The 22,485-nt window shown below is 43.2% G+C and overlaps 1 protein-coding gene across 1 annotated transcript in view; it reads right to left on the reverse strand.

Annotated features, from left to right (window-relative positions):
* The window catches only part of LOC117392581 (MAM domain-containing glycosylphosphatidylinositol anchor protein 2-like), a 324,052-nt gene that overhangs the window by 31,663 nt on the left and 269,904 nt on the right, over nt 1-22,485 (reverse strand). The window contains exons 11-12 of the mRNA XM_033990674.2: nt 15,895-16,043; nt 6,980-7,157 (exon numbers count right to left, since the gene is read on the reverse strand). Coding sequence (XP_033846565.2) covers nt 6,980-7,157; nt 15,895-16,043 — 327 coding nt within the window. The remainder of the gene's footprint in view (nt 1-6,979; nt 7,158-15,894; nt 16,044-22,485) is intronic.

Genomic DNA, 22,485 nt, shown 5'->3' on the forward strand with positions numbered 1-22,485 from the left:
TACCCTTCCATACTCCCCTTTACTCTTCCATACTCCCCCTTTACTCTTCCTTACTCCCCCTTTACCCTTCCATACTCCCCCTTTACCCTCCCATACTCCCCCTTTACCCTTCCATACTCCCCCTTTACCCTCCCATACTCCCCCTTTACCCTCCCATACTCCCCCTTTACCCTTCCATACTCCCCCTTTACTCTTCCATACTCCCCCTTTACTCTTCCATACTCCCCCTTTATCCTTCCATACTCCCCCTTTACTCTTCCATACTCCCCCTTTATCCTTCCATACTCCCCCTTTACTCTTCCATACTCCCCCTTTACCCTCCCATACTCCCCCTTTCCCCTCCCATACTCCCCCTTTACCCTCCCATACTTTCTCTTTCACACACACAGTTTTAAACTACTCTTCCTCTTCCTCGTGTCGTCTTTTTGGCAGCTCCGCCCCTGTTTACATCACACTGATCACCATGACGACGGGGTAAACATCACAGCCCAAAACCAAAATTATAAAATCTAATTCTGATTGGACTCCTCCTTCTGCCTGACGGTGACCTTTACTTCCGACGTTCATCACCAGGTTCAGGGGTTTCCGCCGCGACAAACGCCACAGACCGGACGACCACAACTGCGAGCGGCTGTGTCGACGACAGAGGAGAACGTGTCCTCAGCCTCCCCCGAGATCAGGAAGAAGTCCTCCGGACGTCCCCCCACAGGTCTGTCCTCCTCCTCCACCCGCGGATCCAACTCACGACCAGGTGGTTCAAAGTCAATCGACCTCTGACCTCCTCATCCCTTGTGCTCGAACAAACTGTGAAACGCACGTCCAATCACAGAACAGAGCTCAGGGGGGGTGTGGTCAGGGAGGCTGCTCTTCCTGATCCGCCCTCCAGGGGTCACTGCCGCTCTCTGGAGTCCCTCGTGTTTGTACTGTAGTTATTTTCAGGTAGTAAAAGTACTTTGCAGGTTCTACTGTGGAGGTCAAACCAATCCACTCAGGAGCACGGCGCCGTTTGTCGGTAAAAGTCTCACAGAAAAGGAAACGTTTGAGGAGATTTAAAATGGCGGCCGGCGCTGCGGGGGGTGAAACGCTCGCTGGACGTCTCAACAGAAGCGCCGCATTATGGGTATTCAAACACACGCGGTATTAACGTGATAAATATAGGTGTACGCACGAGGAGGGACGCGTTTAGAAATGAAAAGGGGGATTTTTGCGAACGCGGCAGAAAACGAGGAACCAATCAAACCTGAAGAGATGAATAATCCTGAGGCTGAACCGCAATCAACAAGACGCTTTTTCCTGATTCCGCTATTTTGGAACTTCTTAAACTGTTGTAACTGCGTCGACCTTCTCCAGCGTCGGAGAGGAATGAGGTGGAACGAGGACTCCGGTCTGGAAAAGTACTTAAGGAAAAGTATTAAAGTACGTGTTTAAAACTGTAAAAAAGTAAAGTATTTCACAGATTCTGAGTCTTATAAAGCGTCTTATAAAGTACTTTTAACAGTTTATTTCGTTACATTCCATCCGGCTGCGTTCAACTCCGTCGTGTAGGTCGGGAATGGGGTCAACGGTCGATGGAAAGACGAACGGGAATATTTGAACAGTCGGGTTTTTCATTTTCGCCAGAATCGAGGAGCGGCCATGTTGGATTTTAACTCAGGCTTTAAAATCTTCTCTGACTTTCCGAGTAGAAATTCCGAGATTATGGGGCGTTCCAGTTGTCACGGATATGTCGGAAAATCAGAAAACTCCGAAATTTTGAAAATCCGACCTCAGAGGAAGACAAGAATGTACTCTGTGTTTTTTTTCCCTCTTTTTAAGCCGGACCTCAGTGTTTCAAAAAGAAATCACACTCCCTCCTCTCTCGATATCCCTCACTCTTTTGCTCTCTCTTTCCTCATAATTCCCTCTCTCCCTCTTTTTACATTTCCACCCGTGCTGTTCTTTCCTCGCTCTTTCTCTTTACCCCTTCTTCCCTTTTTATGTTCCCATCGCACTGCTCCCTCTGCCTTTCATCATCTCTTCTTCTCCTCCCTTTTCCTCCTCCATCCTCCTCTCTCTCATCCCATAGCTCCCCATCCCTCTCTTCATGTTCTCAATCTTACTCTCTTCTTTCATCTCTCTCTCACTCCCTTTTAACCATCTATCTTCCAGTCCCTCTCTCGCTCTCCCTTCTCTCTCCTCCCTCTATCCTCTTTTCATGTTCCCAACTGTGCTCTGTTCTTTCCTCACTCTCTCTCCTCCCTCCTCCATCCATCTCTTCACCCCTCCCCTGCTCTCTCCACTTTTAATGCCCCCCTCTGTGCTCCCTTTTCTAATGATCTCTCCCTCCCTCCTCTTTCTCTCTTTTTTTCCCTCCATCCGTTCTCTATCCCTTCCTCTCTCCCCTTTTCATGTTCCCAGCTGTGCTCATTCCTCACTCTCTCTCACACACCCTCCTTTTTCTAATAATCTCTCTCCCTCCTCTTCCTTCCCTCCTCTTCCTTCCCTCCTCTTCTACTCTTTTCTCTCTTCCCTCCCTCCTCTTCTCTCTTCTCTTCCCTTTCCTTCCCTTCCCTTCTCTTCTCTCCTCTTTCCCTCCTTCTCCTTCCCTCCTTTCTTCCCTCGCTCTCCCTCCCTCCTCTCTCCTCTCCCCGCTTCTCTTTTCTCTCCCTCAATCCTCTTCCCTTTTCTACTCCCTCTCCTCTTCCTTCCCTCCTCTTCTCTTTCCTTCAATTCCCTCCCTTCTCTTCTCTCCTCTTTCCCTCCTTCTCCTTCCCTCCTTTCTTCCCTTGCTCTCCCTCCCTCCCTCCTCTCTCCTCTCCCTCCCTCCCTCCCTCCTCTCCCTCCCTCCTCTCTTCTCTCTCTTCCCTCCCTCTTTCTCTCTTTTCGCCGCAGTAAACCTGAATAATTCACCGTTGCAGCAGAGCCTCTTTCTCTTTTTCTTCTTTTCTGTTCCGAGTTCGGTCCAGACTCTGATCCAGACTCAGATCCAGATCCAGATCCAGACTCAGATCCAGACTCGGACTCTGATCCGGACTCAGATCCGGACTCAGATCCGGACTCAGATCCGGACTCAGATCCGGACTCAGATCCGGACTCTGATCCGGACTCTGATCCGGACTCTGATCCGGACTCTGATCCGGACTCTGATCCAGACTCAGATCCAGATCCAGATCCAGATCCAGATCCAGACTCAGATCCGGACTCTGATCCGGACTCAGATCCGGACTCAGATCCGGACTCAGATCCGGACTCAGATCCAGACTCAGATCCAGACTCAGATCCAGACTCAGATCCAGACTCAGATCCAGACTCAGATCTTTTCTTGGTTCCCGTGCGGTTCCAGCTCTGCCGTGTTGAGTTGGCTCCAGCTCGGCTCCTGCAGATTCTTCCCCAGGAGGCGGCGGCGCCGTGGGGCTGGAGGCTGATCGGCGCCCCCTGCGACGCGGAGCTGGCAAACGCTTTACTACAGAAACTGAGACGCCAAATGAAAATAAATCAAATAAACGAGAAAAAACATTAAACAGTGAGTGTCCTGTTTGGCTCTGAGATCATTACTATTTTTTTTTTTTGATCAGTTTCACTATGAATCCCACAGTGGCTCAGTTGGTAGAGCTTTTGCCCACTGATCTGAAGGTTGATGGTTCAAATCCAGCTCCTACAGATGAACGCCGTTGTTGTGTCCTTGGGCAAGACACTTAACCCCCCTCTCGCCCTCAGTTTCTGTGTAAACATTAATATCGTTTATGTGAAAAAAAAGCTCCTTAAACAAAAGTCTCTGTCGTCCCGGGGCCCAGAGTCGTCCTGTTCTCTTAAAGGGAGGGGCCCATGTGACACTTCTTGCCCCAGGCCCCCAAAATTTCTGCCGACGGCCCTGTTTGTCCGTAATATTGATAACAAAGTTGATAACAAAGTAGAATATTGATAACAAAGTAGAATATTGATAACAAAGTACAATTATATAAAGTTGTTTAAACGTGGAGCTTTTTCTTAACATTACAATTATAATTATGCAGAACATTTTTAAACTGTCTGCGACTTTTATTATAGTCGTGATATTATTGTTAATCGCATCATAATCGCGACACATTTCCATACAACTGTTGTATAAATGTGTGGTTCCCTGAAAATATATAAAAACATGACCATAATATTCTCAAAAACATCAACTCCAAACACCTGAACAGCTCAACTAATTAAATATATTTGAGCGCAGTTGTTAGTTTTTTTTGGTTAATTATTGTTAAAGTTCAGCCCTGGCCTTATTTACATATTTATGTCAACACATAACACACATATTAAAGTGGAGGTGTTACGCAAAATCAACTTTTCTGAGCTTTCTCCCTCAACGAAAACACGTCTGAAGAGGTTTTAGATGTTGTCCATGTAGGTTTGAGCAATCTAGAGATCTGTGCAAAGCTCCGCCCACAAGCCTACGCCACCCACGTTGTGACCGCAAGTATCATGTAGAGGGTTAATACGAACATTTAAAACCAAAATGACGAGTCTGAGCAGCAGGTACAGAGAGAGGACACAAAACAAAAAATAAACTCAAAATAACAAAATAATTAAAAAAAATAAAAATCCAAAATTAACCCAAGATAACTAAAAAATAAAAATAACAAAAAATGTAAAAAAAAAACAACAAAAAACTTAAAACAACAAAAAAAATAATAAAATAAAACCTCAAAATAACATAAAAAAGTAAAAAAAAAACTAAAAAAAACAAAAAAAAACCAAAACTCAAAATAACAAAAAAAAAAGAAAAAAAAAGTAAATGGGAAAAATAAACTCAAAATAAATGGATCATGTAGAAGGTTAATACAAACATTTAAGACCAAAATGAGTCTGACAGCAGCAGTTCAGTTCAATAAAAAATGAATTGGAGCAGGAAGTGCGCCCGTGATCACTTCCTGTTTGAACGCGGCGGCTAGCAGGTTAGCTATGTCCATTTACATAAACAGTCTAAACTCCCACACAACAATTTATTAACTCAATATTTTTAATCAAAGTAAAGAGAAGCAACTTTAAGGATTTGAATATAAAATAAATAAATAAATAGAATAATTTCTTTTATCCATTGCTACATAACTCCGTACGTCTTACTTCATATATTTCTGTAGTAAAAATAAAGAGCTGGTGGTGTATTTCCATAATCTGACAACGCTAGAAATCAGATTATAATCAGATTTCTGGTGTGAGCGTCTGACGTCTCCACCTGTCGAGATCTAAGAGCCAGAGTGTTGTTTTTCACCAAATGTTCGCTCAGACGTGTTCTTCACTTCTGCCTCGTTCAAAACATCTTATTTACGACACAGGCCACGTTCTTCAGAGAAACATCCACAAACATGTTTTTGAAGGCGATGACTCAGGCAGAAGTGAAGCGCGTGTCGTCTTTAACGCAAAACCGATGCTTGAGTCACGGCTCATTTGACGCCATCAGAGGAAACGCGCTATAGCTAGCTCCGAGTTAGCTCTGAGCGAGTCCGCACGGCCCGAGTCGAGCGGGAAGGTCAACGGTAACTAATGTGTCGCCTCTGCCACGGCTCATTTGGACAAAGACGAGGTTATACAAACGAGCGAACACAAAGAGAACACACCAGCAGGGGGCGATAGACGTCAGTGTGTGCGCTACAGTGAAAGGACGACGTCAAGACGAAGAAAATCACACAAATACTTGCGTAAAAATGAGAAAATATTTGATGAAAATGTCACTTTTGAGGCACGTTTTAGTGATAAAGCCGCACTATGAAACTTTTCAGATACGGGTCCACTGAAGACTTGTGTTATAGCTCGGTCTAGAATGTTCCGTAGTGTGGCATTAAACATATCTCTGCATTTTTTTCAATTAGAGATTTTTTTTTTTTTAATTGCTTCAAAACCTCAGCATGGCATCACCTGCTTGTTTCCATGGAGATACACAAGTTTAATGCCATACTGTGGATCATTTTAGGCAACGCGATGACGTCTCCATGGAGATGCACGAGGCCCTCCGCAATAAAAGTTACATAGTGGCGCTTTACTGCGGTTGAATCAATAAAATAGTGTCCACAATTTCCAGAGCGGAGGTTTAATGAACTGGCTCTGTGCACAACGGCGCCCCCAACCTCACTGTTAGCGCATTACTTCAGTTTGTGTCTCAATGCTAATGCTAATGCTAACTTTGAGGCATAATAAATATTAAAACAACATCAAACAAACAACACAAACTGAAGTATTCTACATATGAAACATAATCAGGTAGACTTTATTTTAATTATTTAGAATTTTAATAGGTTGTTTATTTGTGTTTTAAAATTTTAATTAAAGTGACTGTTAGTTTGGAGACACAGTGAGCTAGCTAGCGCGCTACTGTGCCTTTTGACGTAACGCTGAGCTGAAATGTTCCATAATTTACCACGTGACTAAATAAAAGCTTAATTTCCAACATGGGGATACTTTGAGAAATACTTTGAGAAATACTTTGAGAAATACTTTGAGAAATACTTTGAGAAATACTTTGAGAAATACTTTGAGTCTGAACTCCAAACTGCTCACAACTCAAATGTTTTTATTCTTCTTCTTCTGCGTTCTTATTAATGTAGATTTGAATGTTTACAGTGTGCACGGATCATAATGGACCACGGCACAAACAACTGTAGCACATTAGCGCTAACACATCGGTAGCAATTAGCGTTAGCAGTTAGCATTAGCAGTTTTGTGTCTTTAATTCTTCCACCGATGCAGCTTTTTACCGTTAGATCAGTCGAGATAAGTGGCAACTCGAGAAGCTGAAATGATCCAAATGATTCTATAAATGAAGGTGTGTGGAGTTTAAAAACACAGTGGAGCACTTCCTGTATCACCACATGATGACATCACAAGGTGGAACAGAGTGTTTTCAGTTTGAGAGAAGACCTTGATCTGTGCAGTATCTCCATATTATGTTATAAAAGCATTGTGAGCCGTGTATCATGTGCTATGTCAGACTTCGTGGCGTCCTGAGCGTCCTCGCCGTACTCACCGCTGTACGTGACGATGCGGATGGTGGAGTCTCCTTCGCCGAAGCGCGTGATCGGGGTCAAACGCACCTCGTACGACTCGGGTTTGATCAGCTCCGTCAGGTTGTGCGTCATCAGCTCGCCTTTGTTTATGGGACCGTCCACCGGGATCTCCTGCTCCCACCAGCGCTGCAGACCCATCTGAGACAGAGAGGGGGCGTTAGAGACACTCTGTCCTCTGCATTTGACCCAGACACAGGTACATGTTTGAAACAACAGGGAGGAGGACGAGTTAGAGACACCCTGTCCTCTGCATTTGACCCAGATACAGGTACATGTTTGAAACAACAGGGAGGAGGACGAGTTAGAGACACTCTGTCCTCTGCATTTGACCCATAGATAGTGACAGATGTGTGAAACAACATGAGGTGGAGGATGAGAGGTCAGAGACTGGAGACAGATGGACAGATTATGGTAAAGGTGCAGATGACCCCTGACCCTCTGCATTTGACCCATATATAGAGATAGATACAGGAGAAAGTCGTCAGAGAATGTAGATAAACAGATACAGATAGATGGATAGATAGATGAACAGATGGATGGATGGATAGAGCAATAGATTGATGGAAGGATAGATGGATGGATAGATGGATCATAGATTGACAGATAGATGGATCGATCGATGGATGGATAGATGACAAATGTAAGATGATAGATTGATGAATAGATGGATGGATATATCGATAGATGATGGAAGGATAGATTGATGGATAGATGGATGACGGACAGATAGATGGATTGATAGATGAATAGATGCATATATCGATAGATAGATGGATGGAAGGATAGATGGATGACTAGATGGATGGAGAGATAAATAGATGGATAAATACATTAATGTTAAGGTACATGTATTGTCCCCACAGGAAAATATGTCTTCTGCATTTGACCCAGTTATAGAAAGATAGATGTTTTACTTTTAGAATTGTCAAGGAAATGGGGAAACTTTCAGCTACTACTACTGCTACTACTACTACTACTACTACTACTACAACTACTACTACTACTAAAGCTACACAAGGTCACAAACATCTGCAACAACAGGGATGAGAACAAATGTTGTCGACTGGAATGATATTTTTATAATGATCTAAAAAAAGAGAAACAGAGATACTAAATATTACTACTACTACTACTACAGTTAAGGTTAAGGTAAATTTTCTGTCCCCATATTTATTTAGCAAAGGGACCCATCTCCAGATCTTGGGATGGTCTTGGTCAGGACTATCTTAGCTGGAGCATTTGACCCATGTTTGGACTTAGAACATGCACACCCCACATTGTAGTCTGCCTGAAGAATCAAACCCAAAACCTTCTCGCTGCGAGGTGAGAGTACTAACAACTGAGCCACCGTTCCCTCATACTAATATTACAACCAAAATGACCTCCTAAATTTATATTAATCCTATGCATTTGATCCATTCTTTGGTCGTATACGGGCACAAACCACACTCTGGGTATCAAACCTGTTACCTTCTGGTTGTGAGGTACTAGTGACTCAGCCACCGTGCCCTCGTACTAATGCTACAACCAAAACCACCGCTGTACAATAGAATTATCTTTAACCCATCCTATGCATTTGACCCATTGTTTGGTCGTATACAGGCACAAACCACACTCAGTCCGGGAATCAAACCTGTGACCTTCTGGCTGTGAGGCGCGAGTGCTACAGCCGTAAAGTTAAAACAGTATTTTCAAAGCATCTCCTCCTCGTCAGCTCGATATCACATTTGAAGACAACACAAGTCATAATTATTTCATGAATCCGTCGGCGTTCTTGTTAGCACTAGCGCTATTAGCTCAAATCACTTCAAACGTCCCAATAAACTCGTCTATAATGATGAGCGTCTGCGCGCGATCAAAGCGCCGCACGCCGCACACGCACACGCCAAATCTGCCTCTCGTTATACCGGCTTTAGGATATCGCTCTAATCGCCCAATTAACCCCGTCCATAGGAGCCGTGTGACCCGCGCGCGCCGCCGTCTCTCCAAGATGGCGGGAGGACGTCTCTCATTAGCGGCGTTCAAAGCCCCGTTTGCGTCTGAACTCGCGCAGACGATAAACAAACGGACAGAAGTGCAGACGTACGAGTTTCAGCGCCAATGTGGAGTTTGATTCAGATTAAAAAATGTGAATGGAGATAAATCTGATCATGTGACTTTTAGAGTGAGTGGTGGGGTTGGTAAAGGTCAAAGGTCACGACAACAGCGCTGGGGGTCGCACCGTCGACCTGTGGGTCAGTGGATGTGACGGATCGACCGATGATGTTTATGTGGAGAGTGGGATTTGAACCAGCAACAAGAATAAACCAGGACTAAACCAGGACTAAACCAGGACTAAACCAGGACTAAACCAGGACTAAACCAAGAATAAACCAGGACTAAACCAGGACTAAACTAGGACTAAACCAGGACTAAACCAGGACTAAACCAAGAATAAACCAGGACTAAACCAGGACTAAACTAGGACTAAACCAGGACTAAACCAGGACTAAACCAGGACTAAACCCGGACTAAACCAGGTCTAAACCAGGACTAAGCCAGGACTGAACCAGGACTGAACCGGGACTGAACCGGGACTGAACCGGGACTGAACCAGGACTGAACCAGGTCTAAACCAGGACTAAACCAGGACTAAACCAGGTCTAAACCAGGACTAAACCAGGACTAAACCAGGAGAGGTTTGTGAAGATTCTGGGTCATATTATGTTCATGTTTTAAATCTTATGTCATAGTTTCAGACGTGTGTTGTGCTTCTGCTGTTGTTTTTCTTGTTGTTGTTGTTGTTAGTTTTAGTTTTCCTGTGTCGGCAGAACTCGGCTCTGGTCTCTGAAAGTTGAGAAAAGCACTTATAAACTCATTAAGGTGAATAATTAGGATTGTTAGGAAAACATTAGGGAAGTGAGGAATAACTCCGGACGACTGCAAACCATTTATAATGAACTCGTTTTGTTTTGTTGTGTTCATTAAAATCAGGTACAACCACAGACTGTATAAAGACGAGAGAGCGACATCACCACAGCTCCAGCTCCAGATGAAGCTCATCCGGGACAGACCGGAGCAGAATTCCATATCTGAAATTCCGACCTCGAGTATCACAGCCCTGAGATTCTTGAAAAACGACTGAAAGGACAAGATCATAGATACAAGCGGCTGAAATGAGTCTCCAACGCAGGGTGTCCGGGTGCTCCTTTAGAGAGTGAGGAGCTCGGAGTAGAGCCGCTGCTCCTCCATGTCGAGAGGAGCAGCTGAGGCTCGGGCATCTGCTCCAGGCGGGTGGAAGGAGGCCCCGAGGAAGACCCAGGACACGCTGGACTATGTCTCTCTGGCCTGGGAACGCCTTGGGGTCCCACCAGAGGAGCTGGAGGACGTGTCTGGGGTGAGGGAAGTCTGGGAGTCCCTGCTTAGACTGATGCCCCCGCGACCCGGCCCCGGATAAGAGGAAGAACATGGATGGATGGAGTATCACGGCAACTAAAGAGCCAATCCAGAGCGAGGCTGTCGAAGGTAACGCCCCTTCCCGTCCACACTGCAGGGAGCGGACGCTTAGCAACACTGTCAATCAAACCTGTTGCTAACGCTAACAGGAGCGACGTCGGGGAAAGAAGGACCTGATTTGTCTGTTATTAATGTTCATATCTTGATTTACAGACACAATAGTGAAATAAAAACCCCAGGATCATGTAGAGGGTTAATACGAACATTTAAAACCAGAATGACGAGTCTGAACTGGAGCCGGAAGCGCGCCCATGACCACTTCCTGTTTGTAACGCGGCTAGCAGGTTAGCTCTGTCCATGTACATCTGTGTGTGCGATGCCTTTGACAGACACACGACTCAGAAGCAGCTGTTCTGTGCAACACTGTTTACATTTCCTGTTTGTGGCGACCTTGAGAGACAGGAGCCGATATCGTTTGTGACTCCGTGTCCTCGTAAACCCGCTCTGAGCCGCTCCGTGTTCATATTATGAAACAAATGAAGGTTTTGTTTTGAGTCGAGGCCGAGGAGACGCAGCACTTTGGCCTTGACAACGGCTCCGACCTACGACGTCTGCATCTCAAAACACCTGCCCCAGAGCAACTGAGAGCGGGTTTAAAGAATACTACTGATACTACTGATACTACTACTACTACTACTACTGATACTACTACTACTACTACTACTGATACTACTGATACTACTACTACTACTACTACTGATACTACTACTACTACTGATACTACTGATACTACTGATACTACTACTACTACTACTACTACTACTGATACTACTGATACTACTACTACTGCTGATACTACTACTACTACTACTACTACTACTACTGCTGATACTACTACTGCTGATACTACTGATACTACTACTGCTACTACTGATACTACTACTACTGATACTACTGATACTACTGATACTACTACTACTACTGATACTACTGATACTACTGATACTACTGATACTACTACTGCTACTACTGATACTACTACTACTGCTGATACTACTGATACTACTGATACTACTGATACTACTACTACTACTGATACTACTGATACTACTACTACTGATACTACTACTACTACTGATACTACTGATACTACTACTACTACTACTGCTGATACTACTGATACTACTACTACTACTACTGATACTACTGATACTACTACTACTACTGATACTACTGATACTACTACTACTACTGATACTACTGATACTACTACTGATACTACTACTACTGCTACTGCTGATACTACTGATACTACTACTACTACTACTGATACTACTGATACTACTACTACTACTACTGATACTACTGATACTACTACTACTACTACTGATACTACTGATACTACTACTACTACTGATACTACTGATACTACTACTGATACTACTACTACTGCTACTGCTGATACTACTGATACTACTACTACTACTACTGCTGATACTACTACTACTACTACTACTGATACTACTGATACTGCTACTATTACTACTACTACTACTACTGATACTACTACTACTGCTACTGCTGATACTACTGATACTACTACTACTGCTACTGCTGATACTACTGATACTACTACTACTACTACTGCTGATACTACTGATACTACTACTACTGCTACTGCTGATACTACTGATACTACTACTACTGCTACTGCTGATACTACTGATACTACTACTACTACTACTGCTGATACTACTGATACTACTACTACTGCTACTACTGATACTACTGATACTACTACTACTGCTACTGCTGATACTACTGATACTACTACTACTGCTACTGCTGATACTACTGATACTACTACTACTGCTACTGCTGATACTACTGATACTACTACTACTACTACTACTGCTGATACTACTGATACTACTGATACTACTACTACTGATACTACTGATACTACTACTACTACTACTACTGATACTACTGATACTACTACTACTGATACTACTGATACTACTACTACTACTGCTGATACTACTGATACTACTACTACTGATACTACTGATACTACTGATACTACTACTACTGCTACTACTGATACTACTACTACTGATACTACTGATACTACTACTACTACTACTACTGCTGATACTACTGATACTACTACTACTGCTACTACTGATACTACTGATACTACTACTACTGATACTACTGATACTACTACTACTGCTACTGCTGATACTACGACTACTGATACTACTACTACTACTACTACTGATACTGCTGATACTACTGATACTACGACTACTGCTACTGCTGATACTACTACTACTACTACTACTACTACTACTGCTGATACTACTGATACTACTACTACTACTGCTACTGCTGATACTACTGATACTACTACTACTGCTACTGCTGATACTACTGATACTACTACTGCTGATACTACTGATACTACGACTACTGCTGATACTACTGATACTACTAGTACTGCTACTGCTGATACTACTACTGCTGATACTACTACTACTACTGCTGATACTACTGATACTACTACTACTACTGCTACTGCTGATACTACTGATACTACTACTACTGCTACTGCTGATACTACTGATACTACTACTGCTGATACTACTGATACTACGACTACTGCTGATACTACTGATACTACTAGTACTGCTACTGCTGATACTACTACTACTGCTACTGCTGATACTACTACTACTGCTACTGCTGATACTACTACTACTGCTACTGCTGATACTACTGATACTACTACTACTGCTGATACTACTGATACTACTACTATTGCTGATACTACTGATACTACTACTACTACTACTACTACTGCTACTGGGAGTATCAAATCATTCCTTCACTCCATGTTTCTCATACAAACACTCAAACAATCATTTATTCATTCTCATTTATTCTTTGTGTTTTATTGCTTAAAATGACCCTAAAATCATTCATTCTTATTGTCAGTGGGCTTGCCTCTCCGCAGATCTGACCTGTACCTCGTCTGGTGGTGTCACATATGAGAAACGTGTTTAATGTGTTTTCTGTTTGTCTCAGTGTCCACTCCTTTAATGTGTTTATTCTGTTTCTCTTCCTCTGTTTCCTCTGCTGTTCATCTGCCCTTTATCTGATCCATCCATCTCTCTGGTTTCACCCTGACTCCTCTCTCTCCTCATCGCTCTGTTCTCCTCCTCTTACTTTCCTCCTCCTCCTCTCTCTCTTCCCCTCTCCCTCTCTGTACTCCTCTCCTCCTCCTCTCTTTCTCCTCCTCTCCTCCTCTCTTCTGGTCTTTCTCTCCGTACTCCTCTCTCTCCCCTCCTCTGTCTCCTTTCTCCTCCTCCTCTACTCTCTTCCTCTCTCCTCCCCCTTTCCTCTCTCTCGCCTCTCTCTCTTTCTCTCTCTCTTTCCCTCCTTCACAGACTCGTTTGTTTCCAAAAATAAGCTTAATGCCACACTGTGGAACATTCCAGACAAAGTAATAACATCTCCATGGAGACAAGCGGTGACAGCCCCTCTACCAGAAAAGTTACATAGTACATCTTTAAATAACATGAAAACTCAAAGTCTCCAGCGTTCACGTGGGTGGCTAACGCTATCGCTAATGCTAACGCTAATGCTAACGCTAACAGGGAGAGAGAGAAGAGCCGAGAGGAGAGCTGAGAGCCAAGAATCGAGAACTGAGAGTCGAGAGCCAAGAGGGGGAGGACTGAGAGCCAAGAGAAGAAAGAAGAATAGAGCTGAGAGAGAGGAGGGAGAGAAGAGCCGAGAGTCAAGAGAGAGGGGAGCCAAGAGTGAGGAGAGCCGAGAGCTGAGAGAGAAGAGAGAGAGAAGAGCCGAGAGCTGAGAGGAGAGTTGAGAGCCAAGAATCGAGAGCTGAGAGTCGAGAGCCAAGAGGGGAGAGCTGAGAGCCAAGAGAAGAAAGAAGAGAGCCAAGAGAAAGAAGAGAGAAGAGGCAAGAGCTGAGAGAGAGGAAAGAGAGGGGAGCCGTGAGTCAAGAGAGAGGAGAGAGAGAAGAGCTGAGAGCCGAGAGTTGAAAGCCACGAGTTGAGAGAGGAGAGAGAGGAGAGAGGAGAGAGAGGAGAGAGAGGAGAGAGGAGAGAGAGGAGAGAGGAGAGAGAGGAGAGAGAGGAGAGAGAGGAGAGAGAGCAGCGCCGAGAGCGAAAAGGTGAGATGAAATGAACAAGTCCAAATTGAAATTGTAAAATGGCTGATTCGATGTGCTACTCCCAAAAGAGAGAGAGAGAGAGAGAGAGAGAGTGAGAGGTCAATTTTCTCTCTCTTCCTCCCTCTCCTCCCTCTCTTACCCTGCCTACCTTTTGTTTCTATCCCTCTTTCTCTTCTCTCTTTCCTTTATAACCCCCTCTCCCTCTCCCTCTCCCTCTTTTATTTGTGAGTTTACACTTGTGACAGAAAAAAGAGGGAGTGATAAAACGGCGGAAGGAGGAAGAAGAGAGAGAGACTCACAGACAGAGAACAAGATAAGGAAGGAGGAATAGACTCATTTGCAGTTAGCTGGCAGCGTTTGTAACAGACGCTAAGCCCGAGCGAGCACTGGCGCCGCCGCGGTCGCCTCCATTTATTACCAAACGGACCCAAAGAGCGAGCGACGACATCACCGCGCTACACAAACAAAAACGCTCCCAATACGTTTCCGACTCCCGAGGGACGTGGCCGACACCGAATTATGTTCATCACGGTGAAACGCCAGTGTCGGGGAGGCTAGCTAATTCAGACGCTAGCACGGATGAATGAACCGCGGCGTTCTCACATGAGCCGCTCCGTCGGAGGATGTGGCGGGGCGGTGCATTCTGGGTAGTGATGAGCTTTCAGGGTCTTTTAAACTGTCGGGCGAAATGGAGTTTTGGGAGCGTCTGACAGGATTCGTGCGGAACGGATCACGAACACAGAAGTCGCGCGATTCATTCACAGACGTATTAGCATGACAGCTAGCTAAACGGCTACGCAATCGTTTTATTTCCTTCTTTCGTGCCTCGTGACGTCAGCAGAGAACTTTAACTTTAACTTAGAAATAACATCTACGATTAGAGCGGCTCCTGAGGGTCAAAGTGCGTTAAAAGGAGCGCGTTAAGTGTTTTGCCCAAGGACACGACGAAAGGAGTAATCTGACGGAGCTGGAATCGCACCGCCAACCTGTGGGTCAGTCGGATTTGATTGTGAGGTGGGAACAAGTTTCATACAGGTGAAAAAAAAAAAAAAAGTTACTGATGTTTATTTATCCAATATCGGCAAAATGACCAAAAGCAACACGGGAAAAATGAGACGTCCCCTTTAACGCTGCCTCCTCATCGGCTTTAGGGCCCGTCTGATGCCGAGACTGTAGGGGGAGCCGTACCTGCAGGGGGAGCCGTACCTGCGGGGGGAGCCGTACCTGCAGGAGGAGCCGTACCTGTCTGATTCCGAGCCTGTAGGCCACGATGCGGTCCACTGCGTTGGGGTTCATTTGGGTCCACTGCAGTTTGAAGCCGTAAACTCTGGGTCTGTTCTGCCACACGGGGCTGTACGTGTCGTAGTAGAACTCTGGAGCGTACGCTTTACCTGCAGAAGAAGAAGAAGAGGAAGGTCAGAGGTCAGAGGTCAGCTAAAGGCGTCACACGGGATTTTAAAACAGAGCTAATCTGTGTCAAAACCATCAGACAAACCACTGACAATGTACGATTCAAAATTAAATATTAAACAGTACTACTACTACTACTACTACTACTACTACTGTTTCTGCTACTAGTACTGCTCATACTACTGCCACTACTTCTGCAGCTACTAGTACTATTACAACTATGAATACTACTATTAAGTATTACTGCTACTATTTTGCAGTTACACATAACTGAGAAAAAAAACAACTAAATTCTGAAGGTTTGTTACTTATATAATATATAATGTGAGAATTATGTAAACAAACATATACATTATATATAAACAGATAAATGAGTTATATAAACAAACATATAAATGAGTTATATAAACAAACATATAAATTAGAGTTATATAAACAAACATATAAATTAGAGTTATATAAACAAACATATAAATTAGTTATATAAACAAACATATAAATTAGTTATATAAACAAACATATAAATTAGAGTTATATAAACAAACATATAAATTAGAGTTATATAAACAAACATATAAATTAGAGTTATATAAACAAACATATAAATTAGTTATATAAACAAATATATAAATTAGAGTTATATAAACAAACATATAAATTAGAGTTATATAAACAGATAAATTAGTTATATAAACAAACATATAAATTAGTTATATAAACAAACATATAAATTAGAGTTATATAAACAAACATATAAATTAGAGTTATATAAACAAACATATAAATTAGAGTTATATAAACAAACATATAAATTAGTTATATAAACAAATATATAAATTAGAGTTATATAAACAAACATATAAATTAGAGTTATATAAACAGATAAATTAGTTATATAAACAAACATATAAATTAGTTATATAAACAAATATATAAATTAGAGTTATATAAACAAATATATAAATTAGAGTTATATAAACATATAAATTAGAGTTATATAAACATATAAATTAGTTATATAAACAAACAGATAAATTAGAGTTATATAAACATATAAATTAGAGTTATATAAACATATAAATTAGAGGTATATAAACATATAAATTAGAGTTATACAAACATATAAATTAGAGTTATACAAACATAAATTTGAGTTATATAAACAGATAAATTAGAGTTATATAAACAGATAAATTAGAGGTATATAAACAGATAAATTAGAGTTATATAAACATATAAATTAGTTATATAAACATATAAATTAGAGTTATATAAACAGATAAATTAGAGTTATATAAACATATAAATTAGAGTTATATAAACATATAAATTAGAGTTATATAAACATATAAATTAGAGTTATATAAACATATAAATTAGAGTTATATAAACATATAAATTAGAGTTATATAAACATATAAATTAGAGTTATATAAACATATAAATTAGAGTTATATAAACAGAGTTATATAAACAAACATATAAATTAGAGTTATATAAACAAACATAAATTAGAGTTATATAAACAAACATGAGTTATTTATGTTTGCTTATATGAGAAATATATAAACTAACAGATAAGTTACATAAACAAATAATTAAGAGTTAAATAAACAAATGAGAGCTGTATAAACAACCAATGAGAGTTATATAAACTAACAGATAAATGAGTTATATAAACAAACATAAATTAGAGTTATATAAACAAACATAAATTAGAGTTATATAAACAAACATAAATTAGAGTTATATAAATAAACATGAGGTAATTCTGATTCGTGTTTATTCTTTGAACTGTCCTTGGTGCTGAAATCACAAACAGAAGAACCACGACTGAAGCCGAGGTCTGACTCTGAACTGAGTCCAGACCCACAGGTTGAAGGTGCGACTCCAGCTCCCACAGACACTGTCACTGTGTCCTTGAGCAAGACACCACCACCCACCCCGTTTATACAGTGTGTCCATTTATACACAGTCTATGGGGCGGTTACAGTAAAGTTTCACCTCCATGGAGACAAGCAGGTGATGGAAAAGTGACACAGTGCAGCTTTAAGAAACAGCTCACAAAGAAAGAAAGAAAGAAAGAAAGAAAGAAAGAAAGAAACACCAGCTCAACAATAAAAGAGAAAAAGATCCTAAACGCAGCATTCTGAAAAAGTCTAATCCAAAAACATGGCTCAGATCCGGAGCCTCATAAATATTTGGACAAAACAAAGTGACAAAAGAAAAAGACGACAAAAGGAGAGAGAGAGAACCACAAAAGGAGAGAGAGAGAGAACCACAAAAGACGAGAGAACAACAAAAGGAGAGAGGGAACGTCAGCCCTTTGTCCTCATCTGAAAAGTGAAAGCAACAATGAGACAAATTACAACGTTTCTACACAAAACATCTGAACAAGAACAACTTTAGTATTGTCCCTCGAAAGTACTGCACTCTGCTCAAAGTACTGCGCTCCGCTCAAAGTACTGCACTCTGCTCAAAGTACTGCACTCTGCTCAAAGTACTGCACTCCGCTCAAAGTACTGCACTCTGCTCAAAGTACTGCACTCCGCTCAAAGTACTGCGCTCCGCTCAAAGTACTGCGCTCCGCTCAAAGTACTGCGCTCTGCTCAAAGTACTGCGCTCCGCTCAAAGTACTGCGCTCCGCTCAAAGTACTGCGCTCCGCTCAAAGTACTGCGCTCCGCTCAAAGTACTGCGCTCCGCTCAAAGTACTGCGCTCCGCTCAAAGTACTGCGCTCCGCTCAAAGTACTGCGCTCCGCTCAAAGTACTGCGCTCCGCTCAAAGTACTGCGCTCCGCTCAAAGTACTGCACTCCGCTCAAAGTACTGCACTCCGCTCAAAGTACTGCACTCCGCTCAAAATACTGCACTCCGCTCTAAGTACTGTACTCCGCTCAAAGTATTTCATTCCACTCAAAGTACTGCACTACACTCAAAGTACTGCACTCTGCTCAAAGTACTGCACTCTGCTCAAAGTACTGCACTCTGCTCAAAGTACTGCACTCTGCTCAAAGTACTGCACTCTGCTCAAAGTACTGTACTCCGCTCAAAGTATTTCATTCCACTCAAAGTACTGCACTATACTCAAAGTACTGCACTCTGCTCAAAGTACTGCACTCTGCTCAAAGTACTGCACTCTGCTCAAAGTACTGCACTCCGCTCAAAAGTACTGCACTCCGCTCAAAAGTACTGCACTCCGCTCAAAGTATTTCATTCCACTCAAAGTACTGCACTCTGCTCAAAGTACTGTACTCCGCTCAAAGTATTTCATTCCACTCAAAGTACTGCACTATACTCAAAGTACTGCACTCTGCTCAAAGTACTGCACTCTGCTCAAAGTACTGCACTCTGCTCAAAGTACTGCACTCCGCTCAAAAGTACTGCACTCCGCTCAAAAGTACTGCACTCCGCTCAAAGTATTTCATTCCACTCAAAGTACTGCACTCTGCTCAAAGTACTGCACTATACTCAAAGTATTTCATTCCACTCAAAGTACTGCACTCTGCTACAGAAGAGCTTAGCACCAGCGAGTGTGGAGTGACAGACCTTTAAAGTGCAGTACAAGTATATATATTATTATTACTACTACTACTGCTGCTATATCAGTGGCAGTAGTAGTTGTGGTAGTACTAATACTGTTGTTAGTACTTCTTCGCTCTCCTGGGAAGTTTCTAGTCATTTTTCTTGTGTGTATCACCACGGTAACCACATTTTTATACTGCACTTTTCCGCCTTCGAGCCTCACACCAGTGCACACAGTGTCTTGCCCAAGGACACAACAACAACAGCCAGTGGATCAGACCCCGCAGTCGATAACGTTTACGTCGAGAGCGAGCCGCCGTCCTCCAAACGCCATCGTACACAAACACACACGGAGGCCAGACCGTGAAGCGTCTTGCCCAAGGACATAACGTCAATACACACTAAGGCAGCGGGGACGGAAACAACTGTGATGGGGATTCGAACTGGCAACCTTCAGATCAGAGGCTGGGCGCTCCCTCGGACCACGACCCGCTGTATTTGAAGTACTTCTGTTGCTTTTGCTGCTACGACTTTAAGCGCAGTCGAGAGAATATAGTTTTAATCGTGCATTTAAATATTTGCTTTGCGTTTGAGGTCCCAGGTTGGATCAGATCTTATGTAATCCCTCTCTCCCTCTCTCCCTCCTTCCCTCCCTCCTTCCTTCTCTCCGCTGCAGTCTTTAATATGCACACTGTTCTATACCATTGTGAGAACTGTGCAAATATAAACTTGTAAGAGGCTCATTTGTTAACAATGTGTGGATTCTTTCAACTCCAAACCCGCGCCGCATTAGCATGACAAAGCCGCGCTGCGTTTCTAATCTTCGCTCTGTTTGGTGTTTGCCTGTTTTACTCCTGACCCAGATTCCCACAAGGATCATTAAAATTTCATCTGACGATATGTGACACGCACGGCGCTCCTGATGTCCCCGAAGCCCATCGTATTGTATCGTATCGTGCGGCGGCGGAGGAGGAGGAGTGTCAGCGCAGCGGGAGAACATAACGTAAGTGACAGATATAATGTAAGTGTCTCCTCATTACAACTTACTGCTCGACTCAACCCGGAGGAGCTTCAAACTGCTCTACCTGATTTTCACACAGTAGAAGAAGAAGAAGTGGGAGGGGCTAAACTCCGCCCATGACCATATTTTGACTGAGAAATACCTGAAGGACGAAAGAAGAGAGCGAGAGAAAAGGAGGAGGAGGAGCAGTGTGACACAATAGTGAAATAAAAACCCCAGGATCATGTAGAGGGTTAATACGAACATTTAAGACCAAAATGGACAGAGTTTTTCAATAGAAAGTGAATTGGAGCCAGAGTCGATGGAGCAGGAAGTGCACACATGATCATTTCCTGTCTGGAACTGTATCGCCAACCTGTGGATCGGTGGATCTGATCGCTCGACTAATGATATTTATGTCAAGAGCAGGATTCGAACCAGCAAACTTCAGATCAGTGGGCAAATGCTCAACCAACTGAGCCACATTTGTCTCATCCTGGTTTAGTCCTGATGTAGATCCAGTCCAGGTTTAGTCTTGGTTTTGATGTAATGTGTGTGAGTGTCAACACAGACTGGTTTAGTCCTGGTTTAGTCCTGGTTTAGTCCTGGTTTAGTCCTGGTTTAGTCCTGGTTTAGACCTGGTCTAGTCCTGGTCTAGTCCTGGTTTAGTCCTGGTCTAGTCCTGGTTTAGTCCTGGTTTAGTCCTGGTTTAGTCCTGGTCTAGTCCTGGTCTATTCCTGGTTTAGTCCTGGTCTAGTCCTGGTCTAGTCTTGGTTTAGCCCTGGTTTAGTCCTGGTCTGGTACTGGTCTAGTCCTGGTCTAGTCCTGGTTTAGTCCTGGTTTAGTCCTGGTTTAGTCCTGGTTTAGTCCTGGTCTAGTCCTGGTCTAGTCTTGGTTTAGCCCTGGTTTGGCACTGGTCTGGTACTGGTCTAGTCCTGGTCTAGTCCTGGTCTAGTCCTGGTCTAGTCCTGGTTTAGTCCTGGTTTAGTCCTGGTTTAGTCCTGGTTTGGCACTGGTCTGGTACTGGTCTAGTCCTGGTCTAGTCTTGGTCTAGTCCTGGTTTAGTCCTGGTTTAGTCCTGGTTTAGTCCTGGTTTAGTCCTGGTCTAGTCCTGGTCTAGTCCTGGTCTAGTCCTGGTCTAGTCCTGGTTTAGTCCTGGTCTAGTCCTGGTCTAGTCCTGGTTTAGTCCTGGTCTAGTCCTGGTTTAGTCCTGGTCTAGTCTTGGTTTAGCCCTGGTTTGGCACTGGTCTGGTACTGGTCTAGTCCTGGTCTAGTCCTGGTCTAGTCCTGGTCTAGTCCTGGTTTAGTCCTGGTTTAGTCCTGGTTTAGTCCTGGTTTGGCACTGGTCTGGTACTGGTCTAGTCCTGGTCTAGTCCTGGTCTAGTCCTGGTTTAGTCCTGGTTTAGTCCTGGTTTAGTCCTGGTCTAGTCCTGGTCTAGTCCTGGTCTAGTCCTGGTCTAGTCCTGGTTTAGTCCTGGTCTAGTCCTGGTTTAGTCCTGGTTTAGTCCTGGTCTAGTCCTGGTCTAGTCCTGGTCTAGTCTTGGTCTAGTCTTGGTCTAGTCTTGGTCTAGTCCTGGTCTAGTCCTGGTCTAGTCCTGGTCTAGTCCTGGTCTAGTCCTGGTCTAGTCCTGGTCTAGTCCTGGTCTAGTCTTGGTTTAGTCCTGGTCTAGTCCTGGTCTAGTCCTGGTCTAGTCCTGGTCTAGTCCTGGTCTAGTCCTGGTCTAGTCCTGGTCTAGCCCTGGTCTAGTCCTAGTTTAGTCCTGGTTTAGTCCTGGTTTAGTCCTGGTCTAGTCCTGGTCTAGTCCTGGTCTAGTCCTGGTCTAGTCTTGGTCTAGTCTTGGTCTAGTCTTGGTCTAGTCCTGGTCTAGTCTTGGTTTAGTCCTGGTTTAGTCCTGGTTTAG

This window comes from Periophthalmus magnuspinnatus, chromosome 24 (assembly GCF_009829125.3).
Source record: "Periophthalmus magnuspinnatus isolate fPerMag1 chromosome 24, fPerMag1.2.pri, whole genome shotgun sequence".
Taxonomy (NCBI): domain Eukaryota; kingdom Metazoa; phylum Chordata; class Actinopteri; order Gobiiformes; family Gobiidae; genus Periophthalmus; species Periophthalmus magnuspinnatus.